General features: G+C 41.3%; 1 protein-coding gene across 3 annotated transcripts in view; it reads left to right on the top strand.

The window, feature by feature from the left end:
* LAMA3 (laminin subunit alpha 3) overlaps positions 1-20,668 on the top strand; it is a 240,003-nt gene that overhangs the window by 198,947 nt on the left and 20,388 nt on the right. For all 3 annotated transcript variants that reach the window (XM_029230133.1, XM_029230150.1, XM_029230143.1), the window contains 10 exons: positions 4,499-4,669; positions 6,102-6,253; positions 6,416-6,578; positions 7,005-7,138; positions 7,998-8,142; positions 10,193-10,312; positions 10,839-10,972; positions 16,618-16,735; positions 17,106-17,246; positions 19,846-19,985. In XM_029230133.1, coding sequence (XP_029085966.1) covers positions 4,499-4,669; positions 6,102-6,253; positions 6,416-6,578; positions 7,005-7,138; positions 7,998-8,142; positions 10,193-10,312; positions 10,839-10,972; positions 16,618-16,735; positions 17,106-17,246; positions 19,846-19,985 — 1,418 coding nt within the window. The remainder of the gene's footprint in view (positions 1-4,498; positions 4,670-6,101; positions 6,254-6,415; positions 6,579-7,004; positions 7,139-7,997; positions 8,143-10,192; positions 10,313-10,838; positions 10,973-16,617; positions 16,736-17,105; positions 17,247-19,845; positions 19,986-20,668) is intronic.

Genomic DNA, 20,668 nt, shown 5'->3' with positions numbered 1-20,668 from the left:
CAGTTTTTCACCATTGAGAATGATGTTTGCTGTGGGTTTGTTTTATATGGCCTTTATTATGTTGAGGTAGGTTCCCTCTATGCCCACTTCCTGGAGAGTTTTTATCATAAATGGGTGTTGAATTTTGTCAAAAGCTTTTCTGCATCTATTGAGATGATCATGTGGTTTTTATTTGTTAATATGGTGTATCACATTGATTGATTTGTGTATACTGAAGAATCCTTGCATCCCTGGGATAAATCCCACTTGATCATGGTGTATGATCCTTTTAATGTGTTGCTGGATTCTGTTTGCTGGTATTTTGTTGAGAATTTTTGCATCTATGTTCATGAGTGCTATTGGTCTGTAATTTTCTTTTTTTTGTAGTGTCTTTGTCTGGTTTTGGTATCGGGGTGATGGTGGCCTCACAGAATGAGTTTGGGAGTGTTCCTTCCTCTGCAGTGTTTTGGAAGAGTTTGAGAAGAATGGGTGTTATCTCTTCTCTATATGTTTGATAGAATTCACCTGTGAAGCCATCTGTTCCTGGACTTTTGTTTGTTGAAATATTTTTAAAGACAGTTTCAATTTCAGAGCTTGTGATTGGTCTGTTCATATTTTCTATTTCTTCCTGGTTCAGTCTTGGAAGGTTATATCTTTCTAAGAATTTGTCCATTTCTCCCAGGTTGTCCATTTTATTGGCATAGAGTTGCTTGTAGTAGTCTCTTAGGATGCTTTGTATTTCTGCTGTAACTTCTCCTTTTCATTTCTAATTTTATTGACTTGAGTCCTCTCCCTCTTTTTCTTGATGAGTCTGGCTCATGGTTTATCAATTTTGTTTATCTTCTCAAAGAACCAGCTTTTAGTTTTATTGATCTTTGCTATTGTTTTCTTTGTTTCTATTTCATTTATTTCTGCTCTGGTCTTTATGATTTCCTTCCTTCTACTAACTTTAGGTTTTGTTTGTTCTTCTTTCCCTAGTTCCTTTAGGTGTAAGGTTAGATTGTTTATTTGAGATTTTTCTTGTTTCTTGAGGTAGGCTTGTATTGCTATAAACTTCCGTCTTAGAACTGCTTTTGCTGCATCCCATAGGCTTTGGATCATTGTGTTTTCATTGTAATTTGTCTCTAGGTATTTTTTGATTCCCTCTTTGATTTCCTCAGTGATCTCTTGGTTATTTGGTAATGTATTGTTTAGCCTCCATGTGTTTGTGTTTTTTACATTTTTTTCCCTGTAATTGATTTCTAATCTCATAGCGTTGTGGTCAGAAAAGATGCTTGATATGATTTCAGTTTTCTTAAATTTACTGAGGCTTGATTTGTGACCCAAGATGTGAACTATCCTGGAGAACGTTTCATGCACACTTGAGAAGAAAGTGTAATCTGCTGTTTTTGGATGGAATGTCCTATATATATCAATTAAATCTATCTGGTCTGTTGTATCATTTAAAGCTTGTGTTTCCTTATTAATTTTCTGTTTGGATGATCTGTCCATTGGTGTAATGAGATGTTAAAGTCCCCCACTATTATTCTGTTACTGTCAATTTCCGCTTTTAGAGCTCTTAGCAGTTGCCTTATGTATTGAGGTGCTCCTGTGTTGGGTGCATATATATTCATAATTGTTATATCTTCTTCCTGGATTGGTCCCTTGATCATTATGTAGTGTCCTTCCTTGTCTCTTATAACATTCTTTATTTTAAAGTCTATTTTGTCTGATAGGAGACTTGCTCCTCCAGCTTTCTTTTGATTTCCATTTGCATGGAATATCTTTTTCCATCCCCTCACTTTCAGTCTGTATTTGTCCTTAAGTCTGAAGTGGGTCTCTTGTAGACAGCATATATATGGGTCTTGTCTTTGTATCCATTCAGCGAGCCTGTGTCTTTTGGTTGGAGCATTTAATCGATTTACGTTTAAGGTAATTATTGATAGGTATGTTCCTATTACCATTTTCTTAATTGTTATGGGTTTGTTTTTGTAGATCCTTTTCTTCTCTTGTGTTTCCCACTTAGAGAAGTTCCTTTAACATTTGTTGTAGAGCTGGTTTGGTGGTGCTGAATTCTCTTAGCTTTTGCTTGTCTGTAAAGCTTTTGATTTCTCTGTCGAATCTGAATGAGATCCTTGCCGGGTAGAGTAATCTTGGTTGTAGGTTCTTCCCTTTCATCACTTTAAATATGTCACGCCACTCCCTTCTGGCTTGTAGAGTTTCTGCTGAGAAGTCAGCTGTTAAGCTTATGGGAATTCCCTTGTATGTTATTTGTCATTTTTCCCTTGTTGCTTTCAATAATTTTTCTTTCTCTTTAATTTTTGTCAGTTTGCTTATTATGTGTCTCAGCATGTTTCTCCTTGGGTTTATCCTGCATGGGACTCTCTATGATTCCTGGACTTGGGTGGCTATTTCCTTGCCCATGTTAGGGAAGTTTTCAATTATAATCTCTTCAAATATTTTCTTCGGTCCTTTCTCTCTCTCTTCTCCTTCTGGGACCCCTATAATGCAAATGTTGTTGCATTTAATGTTGTCCCAGAAGTCTCTTAGGCTGTCTTCATTTCTTTTTATTCTTTTTTCTTTATTCTGTTCCGTGGCAGTGAATTTCACCATTCTGTCTTCCAGGTCACTTATCCGTTCTTCTGCCTCAGTTATTCTGCTATTGATTCCTTCTAGTGTATTTTTCATTTCAGTGATTGTATTGTTCATCTCTGTTTGTTTGTTCTTTAATTCTCCTAGGTATTTATTCTTTAATTCTTCCAGGTCTTTGTTAAACATTTCTTGCATCTTCTCGATCTTTGCCTGCAGTGTTTTTTCGAGGTCCTGGATCATCTTCACTGTCATTATTCTGAATTCTTTTTCTGGAAGGTTGCCTATCTCCACTTCATTTAGTTGTTTTTCTGGGGTTTTATCTTGTTCCTTCATCTGGTACATAGCCCTCTGCCTTTTCATCTTGTCTATCTTTCTGTGAATGTGGTTTTTGCTCCACAGGCTGCAGGATTGTAGTTCTTCTTGCTTCTGCTGTCTGCCCTCTGGTGGATGAGGCTATCTAAGAGGCTTGTCCATAAAATGTTTTCTTAATTAAAAAAAAATTTTAATGAGTAGTTTTCCAGGTGACAAAAAGGAGAAGGGCATGGATAGACTCAGGATGTGTGGGGTATATGGAGGGTAGAGGGCTAGTAGAAGAGAAGGGCATAAAATGAGCCTGTGAGTGTAGGGGAGGGGCGCTCCATCAGTCATGGGCACCTTGGAGAGACCACAGCTCATGCATCACTAAGTCCCCCTGCCTGATGCCTTGCATATACAAGGTCCTCCATAAGTACTTAAATGCTTGGGAGATAAAATGTAGAGTTGGTGTAAGTATCATTCCTAGAGTTATTCTTTAGATCGTTAGAGAATATTTATTTTCTGTGTTTTTAATGCAGAGCTACCCAAGGGGGTCCAAAGACCAGAGCTCGTCAGAGAACTTGAATTACTGCTCCGTTATATATAAGTACAAAATTGAGAGTAAATGTTTAGAAACTTTCAAAAATTTGAATTGCTTCAACATCCAAGCATGGGATCAGTGGATGTGTATTTTGCATACCTCCTTTATTTCATTTTTTAGTAATTTAATTTCTCATATATTTTATAAAAGTATTGATCCAGGGAAGAGTAGAGGGAAAAAAATAGTCCTTCACCCTGAGTTTAAGACACATATTCTAGAGAACCCTGATGCACATATTTTTAAGGACTGAATGCCTGTAATAAATGCAGATATAACGGGTAATATGTTAATGGCAAAAGATTCCTTAAAGAGTTCTGTTTTAAAAAAAATATTTTTGATGTATTGTACATCTACTGTATGCCAGGTATCATGCTAAGTGCTTCCATATATGTTAGCTCATTTGCACAAAAACCTTCTAGGCTTGGAATAGTAATAATAATTATTATATTTATATAATATTCATCTTATATATTAATAGGGCTATAATACCTATTGGTAAGGCTAATATAATATTAATATCATAACCTTATTAATAATATTTTGCATATAATGTAGTTTTATATTATACTATAATGTATAATAATATTAATAATAGGATTATAATATTAATATTATATTAACCCTATTAGTATGTATTATAACCCTATAAATATAATACCCTATATTATAATAATATATTATCTAAAGCCCATATTATTCTGTATATTAATATATTATATTATTATGATGATAGAAATATTTTAACAGTAGGGTTAATACAAATGAATATTATAGCCATCATAGTGACAATAATAGTAATAATTTATTATGATTACTGTTGCTGGCACAGAGGACTAAACGCGCTTCCCGAAGCCCCTCGGCTGAGGCAGGAAGAACACAAATGCTTTATTCCCCATGCAGCTGAGTGTAGACTCCAGGCCTAGGAGGCATCCACACTCCTTTGCTCCCTATCATAATAACTTGGGAGCAGCTACACAGTCACAAGCCACCACCTTGAGCACCCTCACTTTCCTCATCTGGAACAGCTAACGCCCTGGATCTTGTCCCTCGCAGGTCGCCATCCCCATGAGGTTCAACGGTAAATCTGGAGTGGAAGTGCGGCTGCCAAATTACCTGGAGGATTTGAAAGGATACACATCTCTTTCTTTGTTTCTCCAAAGACCTGAATCAACAGAAAGTGGGGGGACCGAGAATATGTTTGTGATGTACCTCGGAAATAAAGATGTAAGTATTGCTTTGATGTTCCTCTTGTTTTTAAAACAGAATATGGTTTTTGAGATGCCTGACATGACTGTGTCACTGCCATTGACACAGCAGGAGGAATTTCCGTCGCCTCTGATGGCTCCACAGGGGGATCTCCCGTCAATTACCGATTGTCCTTGGCTGGGGGATCGAGAGGCCTGGCCTGATGGGCCCGGCATGTGGGCACACATGTATGTACACGTGAGCACGTCCACACCTGGGGCTGAAGATCAGCACCCCTCCCCTTACAACCAGGGCTGCAGTACCAAGGCTTCATGGAGATCAGAGTAGTTCTTCCTCATAGCGCTGGACTCTGTCCTCTTCTCAGGGCGCCCAGCCGCAGACCCTTCCACGTGTCTGGGGTGGTGACCATCTGTGAATGAGGCCTAGAGTGAAATGCAGCCTCTCCTGCCTCATTAGTAAGAAATACAGTTGCCCCATCTCTATAATTCTAAATTCTTTAAACCACCACTGTTACAGGCATTTCAAATAGTTTATTTTAGCTTTTAATCCCTCCTCTTAAAATACATCTATTCTACCTAAGTGTCAGAGGAAAAGGTAATCACTGACTAGGTTATTCTACATGATTGGAAAAGAAATTCCTGAAACATGGTTCTCAGAAATTCTGGGCAATTAGGAAATGGTTGGCTGTCACTGTGGACTTCGTATTTAAGGATTCCTAAAATCAGCACTATTACTGGTCACCCGTTCATGCTTCAAGGTATTGGGACTTTATTTGTAACTTTCTTACGACATGACTTTTTGCTTTGTATTAGCAAAATGCACATGACTGCTCCCTCAGCAAATGTATACCATATACCTACTAGGTACCATACCCTGTATTTATGATAAACAAAAATTTGTTTCCTGAATGTACTTAATGTACACTTAAAACAGGTTAAAATGGTAAATTTCATGTTGTTATATATTTTACCACAGTTTTCAAAAATTTGTTTTTACCTAAGGTGCTCACATTCTAACAGGGAAGTAAGGTACATACGTCGCTGACCGTGATAACACAGGGTGAACAGGCATGCCCAGAGTGTTGAGGGGACCTTGTATGGGGCTGGAATAACGTAAATGGTTTATCTCCCTTACCAGAACAAAATGGAATGGAGGCCTGAACCTGTATGTGGTTCATCTTTATGTCAGGTGCTTGGCAAATATTTGCAGATTGAGAGAATGGAGGAGTGGATAAATGAGTGCCCTCATGATAATGAGAGCAAAACAGCACAGACATTGTCAGTTAACTGTGCTGTCTGTATTATCTTATACCAGGGTGTGCCTCATGCATTCTGTCTGCCCAGGATGAACTGAATGAAAGCTGTTAGTTGTTAGAAATGCGCTCTCTTGGGATGGGAAGTTGAGAGAATTCAGTATGTGAAGTGCTCTGAGGTGGCCTTTTTGTCTCCAGGCCTCCAGGGACTACATAGGCATGGCAGTCGTAGATGGCCAGCTCACGAGTGTCTACAACCTGGGAGAACGCGAGGCTGAACTCCAAGTGGGCCAGACCTTGACCAGGAGCGAAACTCAGGAGGCAGTTATGGACCGGGTGAAATTCCAGAGGTGCGAGTCTGATTGATTACTGCTCTTTGTTAATCTGACCTACACTTGCCAAACTTTCATTGTATGCATTGCTGAACCCCATTTTTAGTATTTTGGCTTTGGTTTCTTTCATCTTCTCATAAATTTTTATATAACTTTATTATCTAATTTATTTTTAAACAGAATTTATCAGTTTGCAAGGCTTAATTACACCCGAAAAGCCACATCCAGTAAGCCAGAAACACCTCAATTCCATGACATGGATAGTGGGGATAGCAACACGCTCCTCGATTTGGACCCTGAAAATGTTGTATTTTATGTTGGAGGTTACCCATCTGATTTTAGAGTAAGTGTGAATGTTTTTTCACGGAATGAAAATATTTAAAATATAATTTGCCATAATGATGTTTTAATCGGTTATATACAAAATGGATTTAACTATGTATTCTTACAGGATATCCAGTGACAATGGCTAACACTCATTGAGTTCTTTTATGTGCAGTGATCTAGGCTTAAGTATATTAATTTAAACAAGCATCACTATCTTTCCTATTTCACAGATGAGGAAACTGAAACAGAGAGGTTGAATAACCTGCCCAAGATCAGACAGCTAGAAAATAGCAAAGCCAGAGTATCTGGCTCTAGGGTCAACATGCTTACCCGCTATGTTATGTTGATGGTTAAAAGTGATAGAGTTATACTGTTTCCTGGTCAGCCTGTTCATTGTCCTTTGTTCAATTAGTGGAAGATTTTTTGGTTTTGTTTTTTTTAGCTTCCTAGTAGACTGAGATTCCCTCCATACAAAGGTTGTATTGAATTAGATGACCTCAATGAAAATGTTCTGAGCTTGTACAACTTCAAAAAGACTTTCAATCTCAACACGACAAAAGTGGAGCCTTGTAGAAGGTAAATAAAACCTATAAGCTGGTGTCTCTTTGTGATTTCGGTAGCTTGCAGTTATATTACATAAAATATGTGTAACTGTTATTTAAGGAATATAAATTAAATAAGAAAAAGTCTTTTCCTTATTTGTATAAAATATTAGATTATAGAATTTTCTCGATTTTGAAAAAATAAATCTTTCTTCAATTTTTGGTGCCTCCTACCACAAAATATTCAGCTTTAGTTGGTACCTGATTTAGGCACAGACTATTTATTTACTGTAAACTTCAAAAAAAAAATCGTGGTCCATAAAGTACACCATGACTTTGGCATATGAACCTATTTGAAAGTTGCTGCCTTGAGCTCCTGACCTACCCTATAGTTTAAAAGATTTGGAAGATTCTAATACGAGACAGACTGAGTATTTACTACTGAGAACAAAATTATATTTCAAGTTAATAATTTCTTATATTGCAAGATCTTCAGCTGCTGGGCCACATCTTCCTAAGTAGACATTTTCAAAAGGGAATCCTGAATAGTATCTCTAGGGTTGAGCTAGGGTTTGATCATCATAGAGTGTAAGGGCACATCCAGGAGAAATAGTGGGCTGTGGTGACCTAAATGGGAAGGAAATCCAAAAAAGAGGGAATATATGTATATGTATAGCTGATTCACTTTGCTGTACAGTAGAAACTAACACAACATTATAAAGCAACTATACTCCAACAAAAATTTTTTTAAAAAGATGTTTCCTCTTCTTTAACAAAATCATGACAACTCGATTGCATGGGCTTTGCTCCCTTTTTCCTCTCGTATTAATAAGGACACTTCCCTGGCAGTCCTTTGCTGCTGTGTTCTAACTTACCATGATTGGTGTTCACAGGAGAAAGGAAGAATCAGACAAAAATTATTTTGAAGGTACAGGCTATGCTCGAGTTCCAACTCAACCAAATGCTCCCTTCCCAACCTTTGGACAGACAATTCAGACCACCGTGGATAGAGGTTTGCTGTTCTTTGCAGAAAACCAGGTAATCTATAACAAGCATCCAAATACTACCAAATATGTCCATTCATTTGAGCAATTTGGGGGTAACTGGGTTATTACAAACAACCAACGGATCTGAAAAACAATGTGCAAATGTTAGCTGCATTCTTTCCCTTGGCCCAATTCTACTTTCTTTGCCTGTGCGAGTGTGTGTTTTAGTAAGGCAAGTAATCCGTAACTTGAGAAGATGCCACCAAAATGTAGGAGAAATTGCCCCTTTCCCATTATTTTGTGTTGTCAGTTTTATTCTTTGAAAATTACTGTCTGCCTAGTAATCTACTTATTTTCTGCCTAAAAAATGTAAAAAGACCTCCTGGGGTGTCTGAAAGCTAGACTGTTTGACCTCCTGCTGTTTGATTCTTGGTCGGACTGTTTCCAGGCTGTATGGGATTTTGTCTCTGTCTGACCCTTGACTTGCCAGGTCTAGGAAGCTTCTCTGTTTTCAAGCAGCTGAGGTTCCTAGAGGCCATACTTAAGTCTCCTAGTTTAGAAAAGACCAAAAGTGACCATCTATGAGTGATCGTCAGCGCCATCTGCTGGTAGATGGTGCTGGACTTAACCTCTCCTGAGAGCAGAGTGCTTCTGTAGCAGCTGCGTAGGTAGTATTTGTGGAGAAATGTGGATCAGCCCGTGGGATCTCCTGTCTGAGAATGTAGGATTGATATGGAGCTTGGGATTTTACCAGACCCTTCTGTCTGCAGGGTAGGGACACAGACCTGGTCCAACTCTCCTCTCTGGGGTTGGTCTGGACTCCTCAGGAGATTCCAAGGCTGAACCAGTTCTGATGGTTTGGGGAGGTCCTGACCTGCCTGAAGAATGCAGAGAGCTGAGCAGTCACACAGCGTCTTCAGAGCAAGGCAGTTGTTTTCCAGAACAAGGTCTTCTTTGTATTACATTTCGAAGTTCTGGGAGACTAAGAACCAGAAATACTACTTATAGTAGAAGAAAACTTATGAAATGCCATTAGTAACCAGATAAGAGAAAATTATCTCCAGTGCTGCTGTTAAGTAGGATGCAATTCTATTATTTATGAGTGTGATGAACCCTCACTGGCTTCTAAGAGCAAGGTTTAGGATCCGGATACGGACTAATTTTCCTCTTAGGTAAGGACTCTGGAAGTAGACTTCAAAGAGAGTTTCATCAGGAAACCGTGTAAGAGCCAACTTTCAAGTCCTATACCAGACATTCTTCAGCTTACCCTTCCACTAAGGAAATGGTTGGCTCAAGTATGTGCCTTACACCATGATGGGGATGCAATTATGACCCCTAGTAGGTTTGTGGCTGGCTCAGCAAGGTGATTAGTGACGAGAGAGAGAGAGAAAGAAGAGAACAGGGTGAAGGGCAGAGAGACAGACTTGGGAGTCATGTAGAACCTAAGTTCTGTTAGAGGTATTCTGAATTTGAGATATCTGTGAGGCATGCAAGCAATAGCAATTAGGCAATCAGATGTACAGACCTGGCCCTGAAAAGACAGGTCTAGGCTGGAGAAAAATATTTGGGCTCATGGGCACACCTGAATTGGAACCACAGAAGTGACTGTGATTGCCAAGGCAAAGAGAGTAGTGGCAGGGAAGAGGCCCTATTTGGGGTCCCCAAGCAACACTTAAGTGAAAGCTAGAGGAGACATAGGAATATGTCAGAAAACACATGGTGGAAAATGTTTGGAGTTTGAGGAAGACCCTACCTCTCTCCAACAGGTAGCAGTCATATTTTCAAATGATATTAATGATCTGTAGCTTTTCAGTTTCCATTTTTACATGCTGGTTATAGATTGTTATAAAACAAAATGGTGACAATAGCGAGCATTTATTGTTTCCTTCCTGTGTGCCAACCACTGTATATGATGTGTAACATGATTTGCAAGATTTAGCCGTCATACCCATCCTCGGAGTTGGATGTTACAGCACTATTGTTCCTTCGGACTAAAGAGGCAGCTGAAGCTGGGAGCGGTCTGGAATTTGAGAGCATCCCTGGTTCCAGCGTTCTAGCTCTTCCCGAGTCTTATGGTAATCGACATTGTTTCCGTGCTCTAGGACCACTTCATATCTCTAAATATAGAAGATGGCAGTCTCATGGTGCGATACAAACTGAATTCAGAGCAACCAAAAGAAAAAGGAATTAGAGGCATCATAAACGACGGGAAAGATCATTTGGTATATCCTTCGAGTCTGTTTATTTGAATTGTTAAATGTTCTCAGTCCTTAAGTCAGTACTCAGAACCCTTTTCTATTACCAGATGAACTTATAGTTATTAACTGAGAGACACGTCCTTTTAAAATCTGAACATTTTGGGCATGAAATATGTAACATCTGTGTGGCACAGATAAAACATGATTAATTTCAAATGCAAACATTTTGGGAATTCCCTGGTGGTCCAGTGGTTAGGACTCTGCGCTTTCACTGCTGAGGGCACAGTTTTGATCCCTGGTCAAAGAACTAAGATCCCGCAAGCCGCATGGCACAGCCAAAAATAACAAAATTTAAAAAAAAAAAAAGCAAACATTTCTATTTAAGTGTTTTAATAATTTTATGCAAATGAGCTACTGCTCAGAGCCCATGTATATATACCACGTATATAAATGAACCTGAAGGAAGGCAAACACATAATCGCTCTGAGCCACTGTGAATAGGATTCTTTTATTTCTCATTGCTTGCTGATTCATCTCTCCTCTATTTCAGATTCTGATCAAAATTGGAAAAGCCCAAAACCTTATGCGGATAAATGTGGACTCTCAAAGCATTAAAATTGAAGGTGATATACTTGATTTCAGCACATATTATCTGGGAGGAATTCCAATTTCAATCAGGGAAAGGTAAGATGATTTTTTTTCTTTGAAAGAAGCAGATCACCTCTCTTCAGAGTTATGATTGCTCCTGATTAGTCTACGTTTTTTTTTTAACGTAGATTTTATTTATTGATTTTTGGCTGCATTGGGTCTTTGTTGCTGCGTGCGGGCTTTCTCTAGTTGCGGCGAGCGGGGTCTACTCTTTCTTGCGGTGCGCAGGCTTCTCATTGTGGTGGCTTCTCTTGCTGCAGAGCACAGGCTCTAGGTGCGCGGGCTTCAGTAGCTGCGGTGCGTGGGCTCAGTAGTTGTGGCTCACGGGCTTAGTTACTCTGTGACATGTGGGATCTTCCCTGGCTTGAGCCCAAGTCCCCCGCACTGGCAGGTGGATTCTTAACCACAGCGCCACCAGGGAAGTGGTAGGGTCTACCTTTTTTAAATTCTAGCAAAAAGCAAACACAAAGAATTAACTTTTCAGGATTAACAGTGTTAGCCAACAGAGTAAAACAGGCTGTGAATACTGGATAATCGGACTGGCCATTTGAAAGAGGCTGGCCGGGGGGGGGGGGGCGGAATTGTGTGCCACACACACCCCCCCATTGTCATTCCTGGGAGGAGAGAATCCATGAGGAGTAGGCTTGGTGTTGACAACGCTGCCAGTAAGAACAGGGGCTGTGGCCTGGGGCCCTTGAAGACACAGAGGAGAGAGCAGGTAGCCCCTGGCCTGACAGGCGGCCCTGGACACTGAAAGCTGGGGCCACTCCTTCAGGAAGTACCTCCTAGGATGGAAGGCACATCTGTATCACCTGCCCCCTTCCGTTTATTGAGCATGGACTAGGGGCCTAACTGTTTCTCGGATGAGTGAATACATGAATGAATTAAATTAATTTGAATGGAAGTAAAGCTTAACCTGAATGAGAAAAACAAACACCACTTTGAGGATACACTTAAAAATAACTTTTACATTTTATTAATATGTTTGCATCCTACAAAAAAGGCTTTTAGATAGCTGACAATGATGTGTGTGGTACAGCCTCATGACTAAGCTAAGAGCACTCCCAAAACGTTTAGTGATGATTACTTTTATACAAGATCTGAGGCGAGTTAACTCTCTTGCTGTTATTAGTCAGTTGGAAGAGCACTGGGTGTGATGTCTGAGGCCTTGTGCAAAGGCGGTCTTTCTTCTCAATTCCTTACATGTTTGAGCAGCTGTCCAGCCTCAGGATGGAGGCGCTAATCTTTGTGTTACAGTTGTTAGGGGTTGCCCCCCCAAGACAGAAATATGGGTGAGAGAGTTCAGCACTTTGATAGAGTTTGGGAGTGAGTATCTTTACTCCCTAGATTCCTTGAAGTGGAAGGGACCGTGCAGATGGTGGTATGTAACCTCTGAACTTTACTGAAGAGATTGAAAGCCAAAGAGGTGATATTAATATTTAATATTATCAGTGTTAAATAGCAATTCAACCGTGAATAGCTAGTTATGAATGGCCAATAATCTTGGCTTTATTCAATTAAGTGTAGTAAATAGAGTAACCTCAGGTAGCACCATGGCACGCATCTGAGGCTATCATTTATCTGTTCATTATACAAGCGCTCACTGGGTGTCTAGTGACGTCAGGCAGTGTGGTCGGTGTTGGGATGACAACAGCGAACAGGGCAGAGCCTCAGGTATAGCGGAAGGGAGACAGTAGAATGAGGCCAGTGCCGTCAGAGGGGAAGCTCAGGGTGATAGAGGGCCCGGGGAGGGAATCCACCCAGTTGGGGTATCAGGAAAGTGGTCTCTGGCTAGACCTGAAAGACGCTGACATACGAAAGTCACCATATGTGAGGAGATAAGAACTGGAGAAAGTGTGAACTCTCAAGAGGACACCATGAACCTGGCCAGGGTTGCCACACATGGCTGGTGTGGGAAACAGGGACCAGACCACAGAGGATCTTGAAAGTCACAGTAAGGAACCATTGGGGGCTTCAGCAGAGAAAGGACATGATCAGATTTGGGTTTTCAGTAGCTTGTTCCGGTGCAGGGAGGAGATTGGATTAAGAGGGGAAAGGCAGAGGCAGGTAGAAAGGTTGGAAGATGAGTGTAACAGAGGTGAGAGAGGCGGGTAGCCCGACCACAGAAATGACAGCGCAGATGGGGAAAAGGAAGTGGAGTCCCAATATACTTAGGGCAGTGGATGGGCAGTGCTAAATGGTTGCTTGGGTTCGGGGAGCACTCAAGAGGGACACCTGGGCTTTGATCTAGCGCTTGGACAGATGGCCAAAACCAGCAGAGAAACAGGGCAGTGAGTTCAGTCTCAGACAGGCTGAGTCCCAGGAGCCCAGGAGACAGCAGGTGGAGATGCCCAGAAGGGGTTGGACAGAAGGCCTGGACCTTTGCAGAGAAGACCGGGCTGGAGAAAGGATGAACAAAGCTTGGGAACAGGTGGCCATTGAGATTAGACGGGCAGGTGGGCTCCCAGAGCCGTGAGGGATTCTCAGCGGCGATACGAGAGCCACTGGTTGGTGGTTTGCCTCCGTGTGGTGTCAGCGGAAGGTCCACAGACAGCAATGTGGGTGCCAACCAAGCAAGGTTTCCTAGAGAAAAGTAGTGGGTGAGGATCCAAAGAAAAGGTTCTAGTTTCGGCTCAGCCACCAAATAGCGGGGTGACCTTGGGTTAAGTCAACACTCAGCCTTTCTTTGACTTTTTATCTCTGTCCATTAAAGAAATACACATGGATATCGTTATACATATATGTACAGATAGACATATAGAATCTTCCTAGTCATTTGTTTCAAGGTCTTCCAAACAGGGACTGTTTCCATTTTCTGGGCAAGTTTATACTTCGATTATTGATTCAAACCACAATGACATGGAACATACAGGAGATAGAGGCCAATTGAAAGATTTCACTGAGCTTTTACTCTCTCATAAGTAACACGCTAAACAATATTCAGCTGTTTCTGGCCCTGCTTCATCCCTCTGCTGCTGTCCTTGATGGTTCAGAGTCCTGAGAACCCCCTCTGACGTGGGTCACAGAGGATTTCTCCTGAGAACCCAGCAGTTCTTTCAAAGGAGGGAGACGCCCCGACCCCTGGCGTTAGTGGAAGACAGTCAGTGCTTGAACCTGATGTGGAGAGAAGCAAGCCTCGTGTAATCTCTAAATACAGTAGCTTTGACAAGAGAGCTTGTGGGTGTGGTGTTTTCTCCTCTCTCCCTGTAGTGTACCTTCTGGGAATGGGGACCCAGATCTTGGAATGACTTGTTCAGGATTACAGTCAGAAGTCACAATCTGTTAATCCCATCTGCTTCCCATGAGAAGAGGAAATCCTCCCTAATAATGCCAGAGGGCCTCAGACCAACAAGAAATACTTCCTGCGGACCTACATCATTGCATCACAGAGTATAATAATATAACATTAAAATGAAAATGATTCAAAAAGTAAACATCAGGCAGGGATCTGTTGGGCATTTACTAATACCCAACATGGAGTTTGGGATTAGATTTCGCTCTTATGCTCTCTGAGATCAGCCCACGGCAGGTAGGACCTGGCTAAGCCTTTGTGAACCGGTTGGCCCATGGTGTGTACACATACCCCAGCGTACTAACCCATTCATACCACAGCCTACGCACCTCCGCAGTCATGGTCCTCTAGCAAGTGTGCTCAGACCCAGAATCCTGGAGCAAACGTGGAACTGTAGGCCCTCAGATGAACCAGAGTAACAAGAACACCTCAAAAAACAGTGGAAATAAATCTTTCCTCTTAACACCTCTGCTGTGGATAACTGTTCCTTAAAGAAAGAGTCAGGATCATTCCAGTGCTGTGGGTACACAACTGTATAAGCATAGAGAGCAAGGGCTTCAGGTCACACAAGTTTGTGCGACACGCTGACCACGCAGATCCCCATGCTGCCCACTTCCTGCTGTATGACTTCGTGCAAGTCACTTAACCCTCCCAAGCCTCCTTGTACATCTGTAATGTGGGCATAGTGATGGTCTAACTCTGAGAGTGGTTGTGAGATTCAGAGTAAAGGAGTTAGCACAGTGCCTGGCACACGGCAAGTGCTTAATAATGTCAGGTAAGAAAATATCTCCCTCGAAAGGGTATTGTGAGGATCAGATAATAGTACCTTGCACAAAACAGGTGCTCCATATCTGTCGGTGGCCTTTCTTTCCCCTTTACTCTTCTGCCACCTTATGCTTCCTCCAACCTCTGCTTTACGGAAAAAAGGAATCAGGAGACGCTGAGGAGTCTAAAACATGTTGAAACCCGAGAGAGAGAGAATGCATCTAAATATATGTATAAATAGACAGGCTCCAGCAATGAACTTTCCTCCTTTCCTGAGGCAGGAAGCCAACTTTATAAAATAATCAAGCTCGTGCTGTAATGCCAGTGAGGATTCATTTCTTCCTTTTCCTTTTAATGAAATTTAATTTTGTGCATATTACATGTAGCTCAGCTCTTTACAATGAATTGAATAAAAATGAAGGCAGACCCCTTTCCATTTAGAAAAGTGAGCTGCTTTAGGGATTTATAATGCAGTCAGCTTTGTGTTTCTCTTAGTACATCATTTGCTTAAGAAACACAAATATTTGCCCGGACTTCAGTCATTTCACGTATGTGAATGTTTTTATGTCAGCTCCAGACAGATCCCAAAGTCAAATCAAAGGGGAAATGTCAAAGCAGCCACGTAGGAAGAGCTGCTTTAGAAATTGCTTCGTTATAATGATGCACTGATGTGGGGATAGTTACAGACTATGCCGTCTCACGCTGAGTCCTTTCTCTGTACCGGCTACCACTTGAGTGTGTTAACGTGTAATATCTCATTTAAACTCAGGACAACCCTGGGAAGCAGATTACCACATTCACATTGTATAAACGAGGAAACAGAAGCACAGAGAAGGCAGCAGGGACAGGCCTCGAACCCATGCAGCCTGGCTCCAGAGTCCGTGGCTCCAGAGCAGCCCCTCTCAGAAGCACCTCCTGAGTGCATGTTCATGACCACATGCCACAGAGGGTTCCAAGCACTTCCCAGATGTTAACTTGTTTAATCCTCACAATGACCTCTTGCCCAGCTTGCACAGTTAGGAGGTGGTGGATACAGCATACGAGGCCAGACAATGCTTTCCATTGTTCCAGCTTGGCACTGATTAAATACCAGGCCGCATTTTTCATAATTGACTAGGACCAAAAAGTAACAGTTTGTTTCTTCTGCGTTTACAATGGCTGACTTAAACGTGGACAGGAAAAAAAGAGCAAAGAGTTTTCTACAGTATTTCTGGCTCTTATAAGTTACTTACTAGGTTATTAATATTGAATATATATTTATAGTATATTAAGTTATTAATATACTTTTAATTCATGATGCGTTACCATGACTCCGGGAGGGGACGGAGGAGCAATTCCAGATATTGTACAACTTCTATACCTTTTGGGGACGCTGGCCATTCTTCTGTCAACGTTGTTGTGTTCACTTTTAAAGCTGAGAATGCAAATCACACAGAAAGGAAATAGATTTCCCTAGCATCACAAAATAAGTAGCATTCTAGAAATCCCATGAGAAGAGATAAGCGTAAAACATGTACTTGTTCGTGGGTGACAAGTAGTAGGGAATGAGTGCCGTGTTTCAGCTCCAGTTCCCCGTCAAGCCTGCTGTGGTCCATCTCTCCCGTTTTCTGGAATCCCACATCAGGTTTAACATTTCTACACCTGCTTTCCGAGGCTGCGTGAAAAACCTGAAGAAGACCACTGGTGTCGTTAGACTGAATGATACTGTGGGCGTAACAAAAAAGTGCTCGGAAGACTGGAAGGTAAGTGAAGAGTTCCAAACCTCGCAAAGGAATGCTCCCCAGCTAACCCGTGCTTGGCATTCGTTAACACACCAACTTTTGACGTTTTCTGGTAGCACACAGTGTTACTGGGAACTGGTTCATTTATTACACTCCCCACGTACTTGCAAAACCTCTTCAGGCTTGCATGTTAAACTGGTAGGAAAGTAGGAATACCAGCTGTACACACAAAAACGTACAGATGATTGGTAAATTATCACGCAGACAAGCAAACCGTTTCTTCCCATGCATCACATGGATTGGTTCAAGCGAGGTGACATAGGTTAAGATACTGTATTTCAGCCATGACATGATTACAGTGCCGGTAATTTATTCCGTGTTTTCGTTTCAGCTTGTGCGATCTGCCTCATTCTCCAGGGGAGGGCAGTTGAGCTTCACCAATTTGGACTTCCCGTCGCCCAGCCACTTCCAGGCCTCCTTTGGGTTTCAGACCTTTCAACCCAGTGGCATCTTATTAAATCATCAGACAGGGGTATGAAATGTTGTATGAATACTGAACAAGATTTAAACCTGACTCAGGTTTGATGTCAAAAACAGTAGAGGGATTTTGAAGGTAAATGTGTTAGGCATTTTATCTATCCTCACACAGTAAATGCTGTTGTGGATTTCAAACATGGAAGCTGTTGCCCATCCTGGGGTAGGTCCTAAAAGAAATCAGGCTTAGCAAATACATTATAGTTCACAGAATTGGATTTGTGTGTATTCATGAACTCATTTTCATTCTTTTAGGTATATTTTGTGAGTGAAGGTGAATTAGAACTGTTATAAGGAATAATGTAGCTTTAATTTTTAGATCTAAGGAAAAAATCAGAATGTACCCCATTATTCCTTTGTTACCCCACACAAGGTAGCTCTTCAGATTCAGCAGCTAGCTGGACAATATTTACATCGGAGAATGGGAGACAGTAAGGTCCTTTGCTCTTTGTTCCTGTACAACAAGCCACAGAGATTCTATAACCTAAGAGGATTTAGCCGGGGTGGTCTGTAGGCGTAAAAGTCAGCTAATACTCAGAAATCGCCTAGTGGAACCAGTGGGATTTTAAAATAGAAGTAGAAGTAGGACACCGTTCTTCTTGGATTTGTTTCTTCAGGATTGCCAGCACAACGGACAGCTAGTACGTGTTGTAAGGAAGGACGCAGCTGCCTCTGTGGTTATGTCGTAGCAGAACGCTTCTCCTCTCTTGCTATCTTTGTTCATCAGCAGTTCGAGATCTTTTTTTAAAAACCAAACAAATACCGTATGCTAACACATATGTATGGAATTTAAGAAAAGAAAATGTCATGAAGGACCTAGGGGTAAGACAGGAATAAAGACACAGACCTACTAGAGAATGGACTTGAGGATATGGGGAGGGGGAAGGGTAAGCTGTGACAAAGCGAGAGAGTGGCATGGACATATATACACTACCAAACGTAAGGTAGATAGCTAGTGGGAAGCAGCCGCATAGCACAGGGAGATCAGCTCGGTGCTTTGTGACCACCTAGAGGGGTGGGATGGGGGGGTGGGAGGGAGACGCAAGAGGGAAGAGATATGGGAACATATGTATATGTATAACTGATTCACTTTGTTATAAAGCAGAAACTAACACACCATTGTAAAGCAATTATACTCCAATAAAGATGTAAAAAAAAAAAAAATACCCCTGAAAAAGCACATGCCAACATTTAGATTGTGAGAGTGGCTTTTCCATCAGAGCAGGATGTTTTGACCCAGCTCTTTTGACACACACTCCTTGTTTCCTCTACCAAGAGTGGGGACACTTAGTACCCAATATACAAAATGGTCCAAAACAGGGGGAAGAATGGGCTTAGCAAAAGATGAGATCAAAAAAAAAAAAAAAAAGATGAGGTCACTCCTGGACAATGCAGGAACCCTTCAAATATCCTAGGAACACTGCCCTCAACTCCTTAATGGATTAGCTAAGGAATACATTTCAGTTAGCCTTCTTTTATCCAGTTTATAATGAATATTGCCAATTGAAAAAAAATCAACATAAAGTGAAATTGACAATGGCTACAACCACACACTATAAAAATTGTTTTAGGCTAAAAGCTCACTGACAAATCACATCTGGTTGAAAACTGCAAAAATCGTACCTGGTAGGAAAAAAAATTAACAAAATTAAAATGACAACTGCTAAAACTACACACATTTTTAAAAATTAAGAATTGACAGAAAGAATCAAATCATCTTGCCAAAATTTGGATCTTCAGAATTTGACCTTGGAAAATTGAACCTCCTAGAAATTAGGATCCGAAAGTAAAAAATTCATGACTGAAGAGAAGCTATTGTTGTAATCATCTATGAAAATAAATTGATGAATCAAGTCTTTGTTGTAAAAATGTATTCAGAAGAACATCGATGCTGACGAAAATAACTTCAGCAAAATGATAGTGAAAATAGGAAAATTTAGAAATATTTTAACTGTTTTGTATAATTGATGGAGAAATTAAGGGACTTCCCTGGTGGTCCAGTGGTAAAGAATCTGCATTCCAATGCAGGGGATGTGGGTTCAATCCCTGGTCAGGGATCTAAGATCCCACGTGCCATGGAGCAACTAAGCCCGCCACGCCACAGCTACTGAGCACACACCACAACCACAGAGCCCACGTGCCCTGGAGGCTGTGTGTCACAACTAGAGAGAGAAAAACCCACAAGCCACAACTAGAGAGAAGCCCACGTGCCGCAACAAAGAGCCCTTGTGCCGCAACTAAGACCCAATGCAGCCAATCAATCAATCAATCAATTAAATAAAATTTAAAAAAGGAATGCCTGGATCAATTTATTAAAAAAAATTTGATGGAGAAATTAAGGTGGTTTATGAATATAGGTTCATAAAATGCTTTTGACAGATTCATCAGTGTTGGAATAATTTGCTTAAAATTTTTATATTCATAAACGTGGAGTCCAAATATTCAAAATTAATCTTTAGATTGAAAGAGCAAAGTCAAAACATTGGGGTCAAAACATCCTGTGTACCTAGTTTTGATCATATATTCAGTATTAATACATTCATAATCATTAAATGCAGATGGACTGCACTGATGGGTACATTCTGTGATGATTTTAGGCAAGCAGCCTACAGGTCACCCTGGAAGATGGCCACATTGAACTGAGCACCAGGGACAGCAGCAGCCCAATTTTCACATCTCCACAGACGTACATGGATGGTTTACTGCATTACGTGTCCGTAATAAGCGACAACTCTGGGTGAGTGGAATGGCTCTTCTGCCAGAGCGCTAAGAATTTTACTTTATTTCGTTTAATGGAATCTTCTAGTATCTTTTCTGAGAAATATTTGGCCTTAGCATTGACACTATTTTACTAGTAAATCTTGGCCTTCTTCCTGGTTTTATATCAGTTTTCTCATTTAAAAAATCAACAGTTGGGCTTCCCTGGTGGCGCAGTGGTTGAGGGTCCGCCTGCCGATGCAGGGGACACGGGTTCGTGCCCCGGTCTGGGAGGATCCCGCATGCCGCGGGGCGGCTGGGCCCGTGAGCCATGGCCGCTGGGCCTGCGCGTCCGGAGCCTGTGCTCCGCGGCGGGAGGGGCCACGGCAGTGAGAGGCCGGCGTACCGTAAAAAAAAAAAAAAAAAAAAAATCAACAGTTGGATGGATAAGTAAATTGAGGTACATTCAAAATGGGAGAATGAGAATGAAAGATCTACAATTGTGCACGACGACACGGATGAACCTTGCACTAAAGGCTGAGTGAAACAGGTCACACGTGAAAGAGTTTGTCTCCCATGATTTCATTTATACAAAATTCAGAAGCAAGCAAAATCAATCTATCAGAATTCAGGATAGTGGTTACTCTTGGAGGGGGAGGAAGTCTAGAGATGAAAGGGAGCCCAGGCGGGGTGCCTGGGGTGCTGGCTGGTTCTGCTTCTGGC

The sequence above is a fragment of the Monodon monoceros genome, unplaced genomic scaffold (genome assembly GCF_005190385.1).
Source record: "Monodon monoceros isolate NGI ecotype Baffin Bay Population unplaced genomic scaffold, NGI_Narwhal_1 Super_Scaffold_1, whole genome shotgun sequence".
In the NCBI taxonomy this organism is placed as follows: Eukaryota; Metazoa; Chordata; class Mammalia; order Artiodactyla; family Monodontidae; genus Monodon; species Monodon monoceros.
The sequence above is the reverse complement of the archived record's forward strand: the minus strand, read 5'-3'. Positions and strand labels throughout refer to the sequence as shown.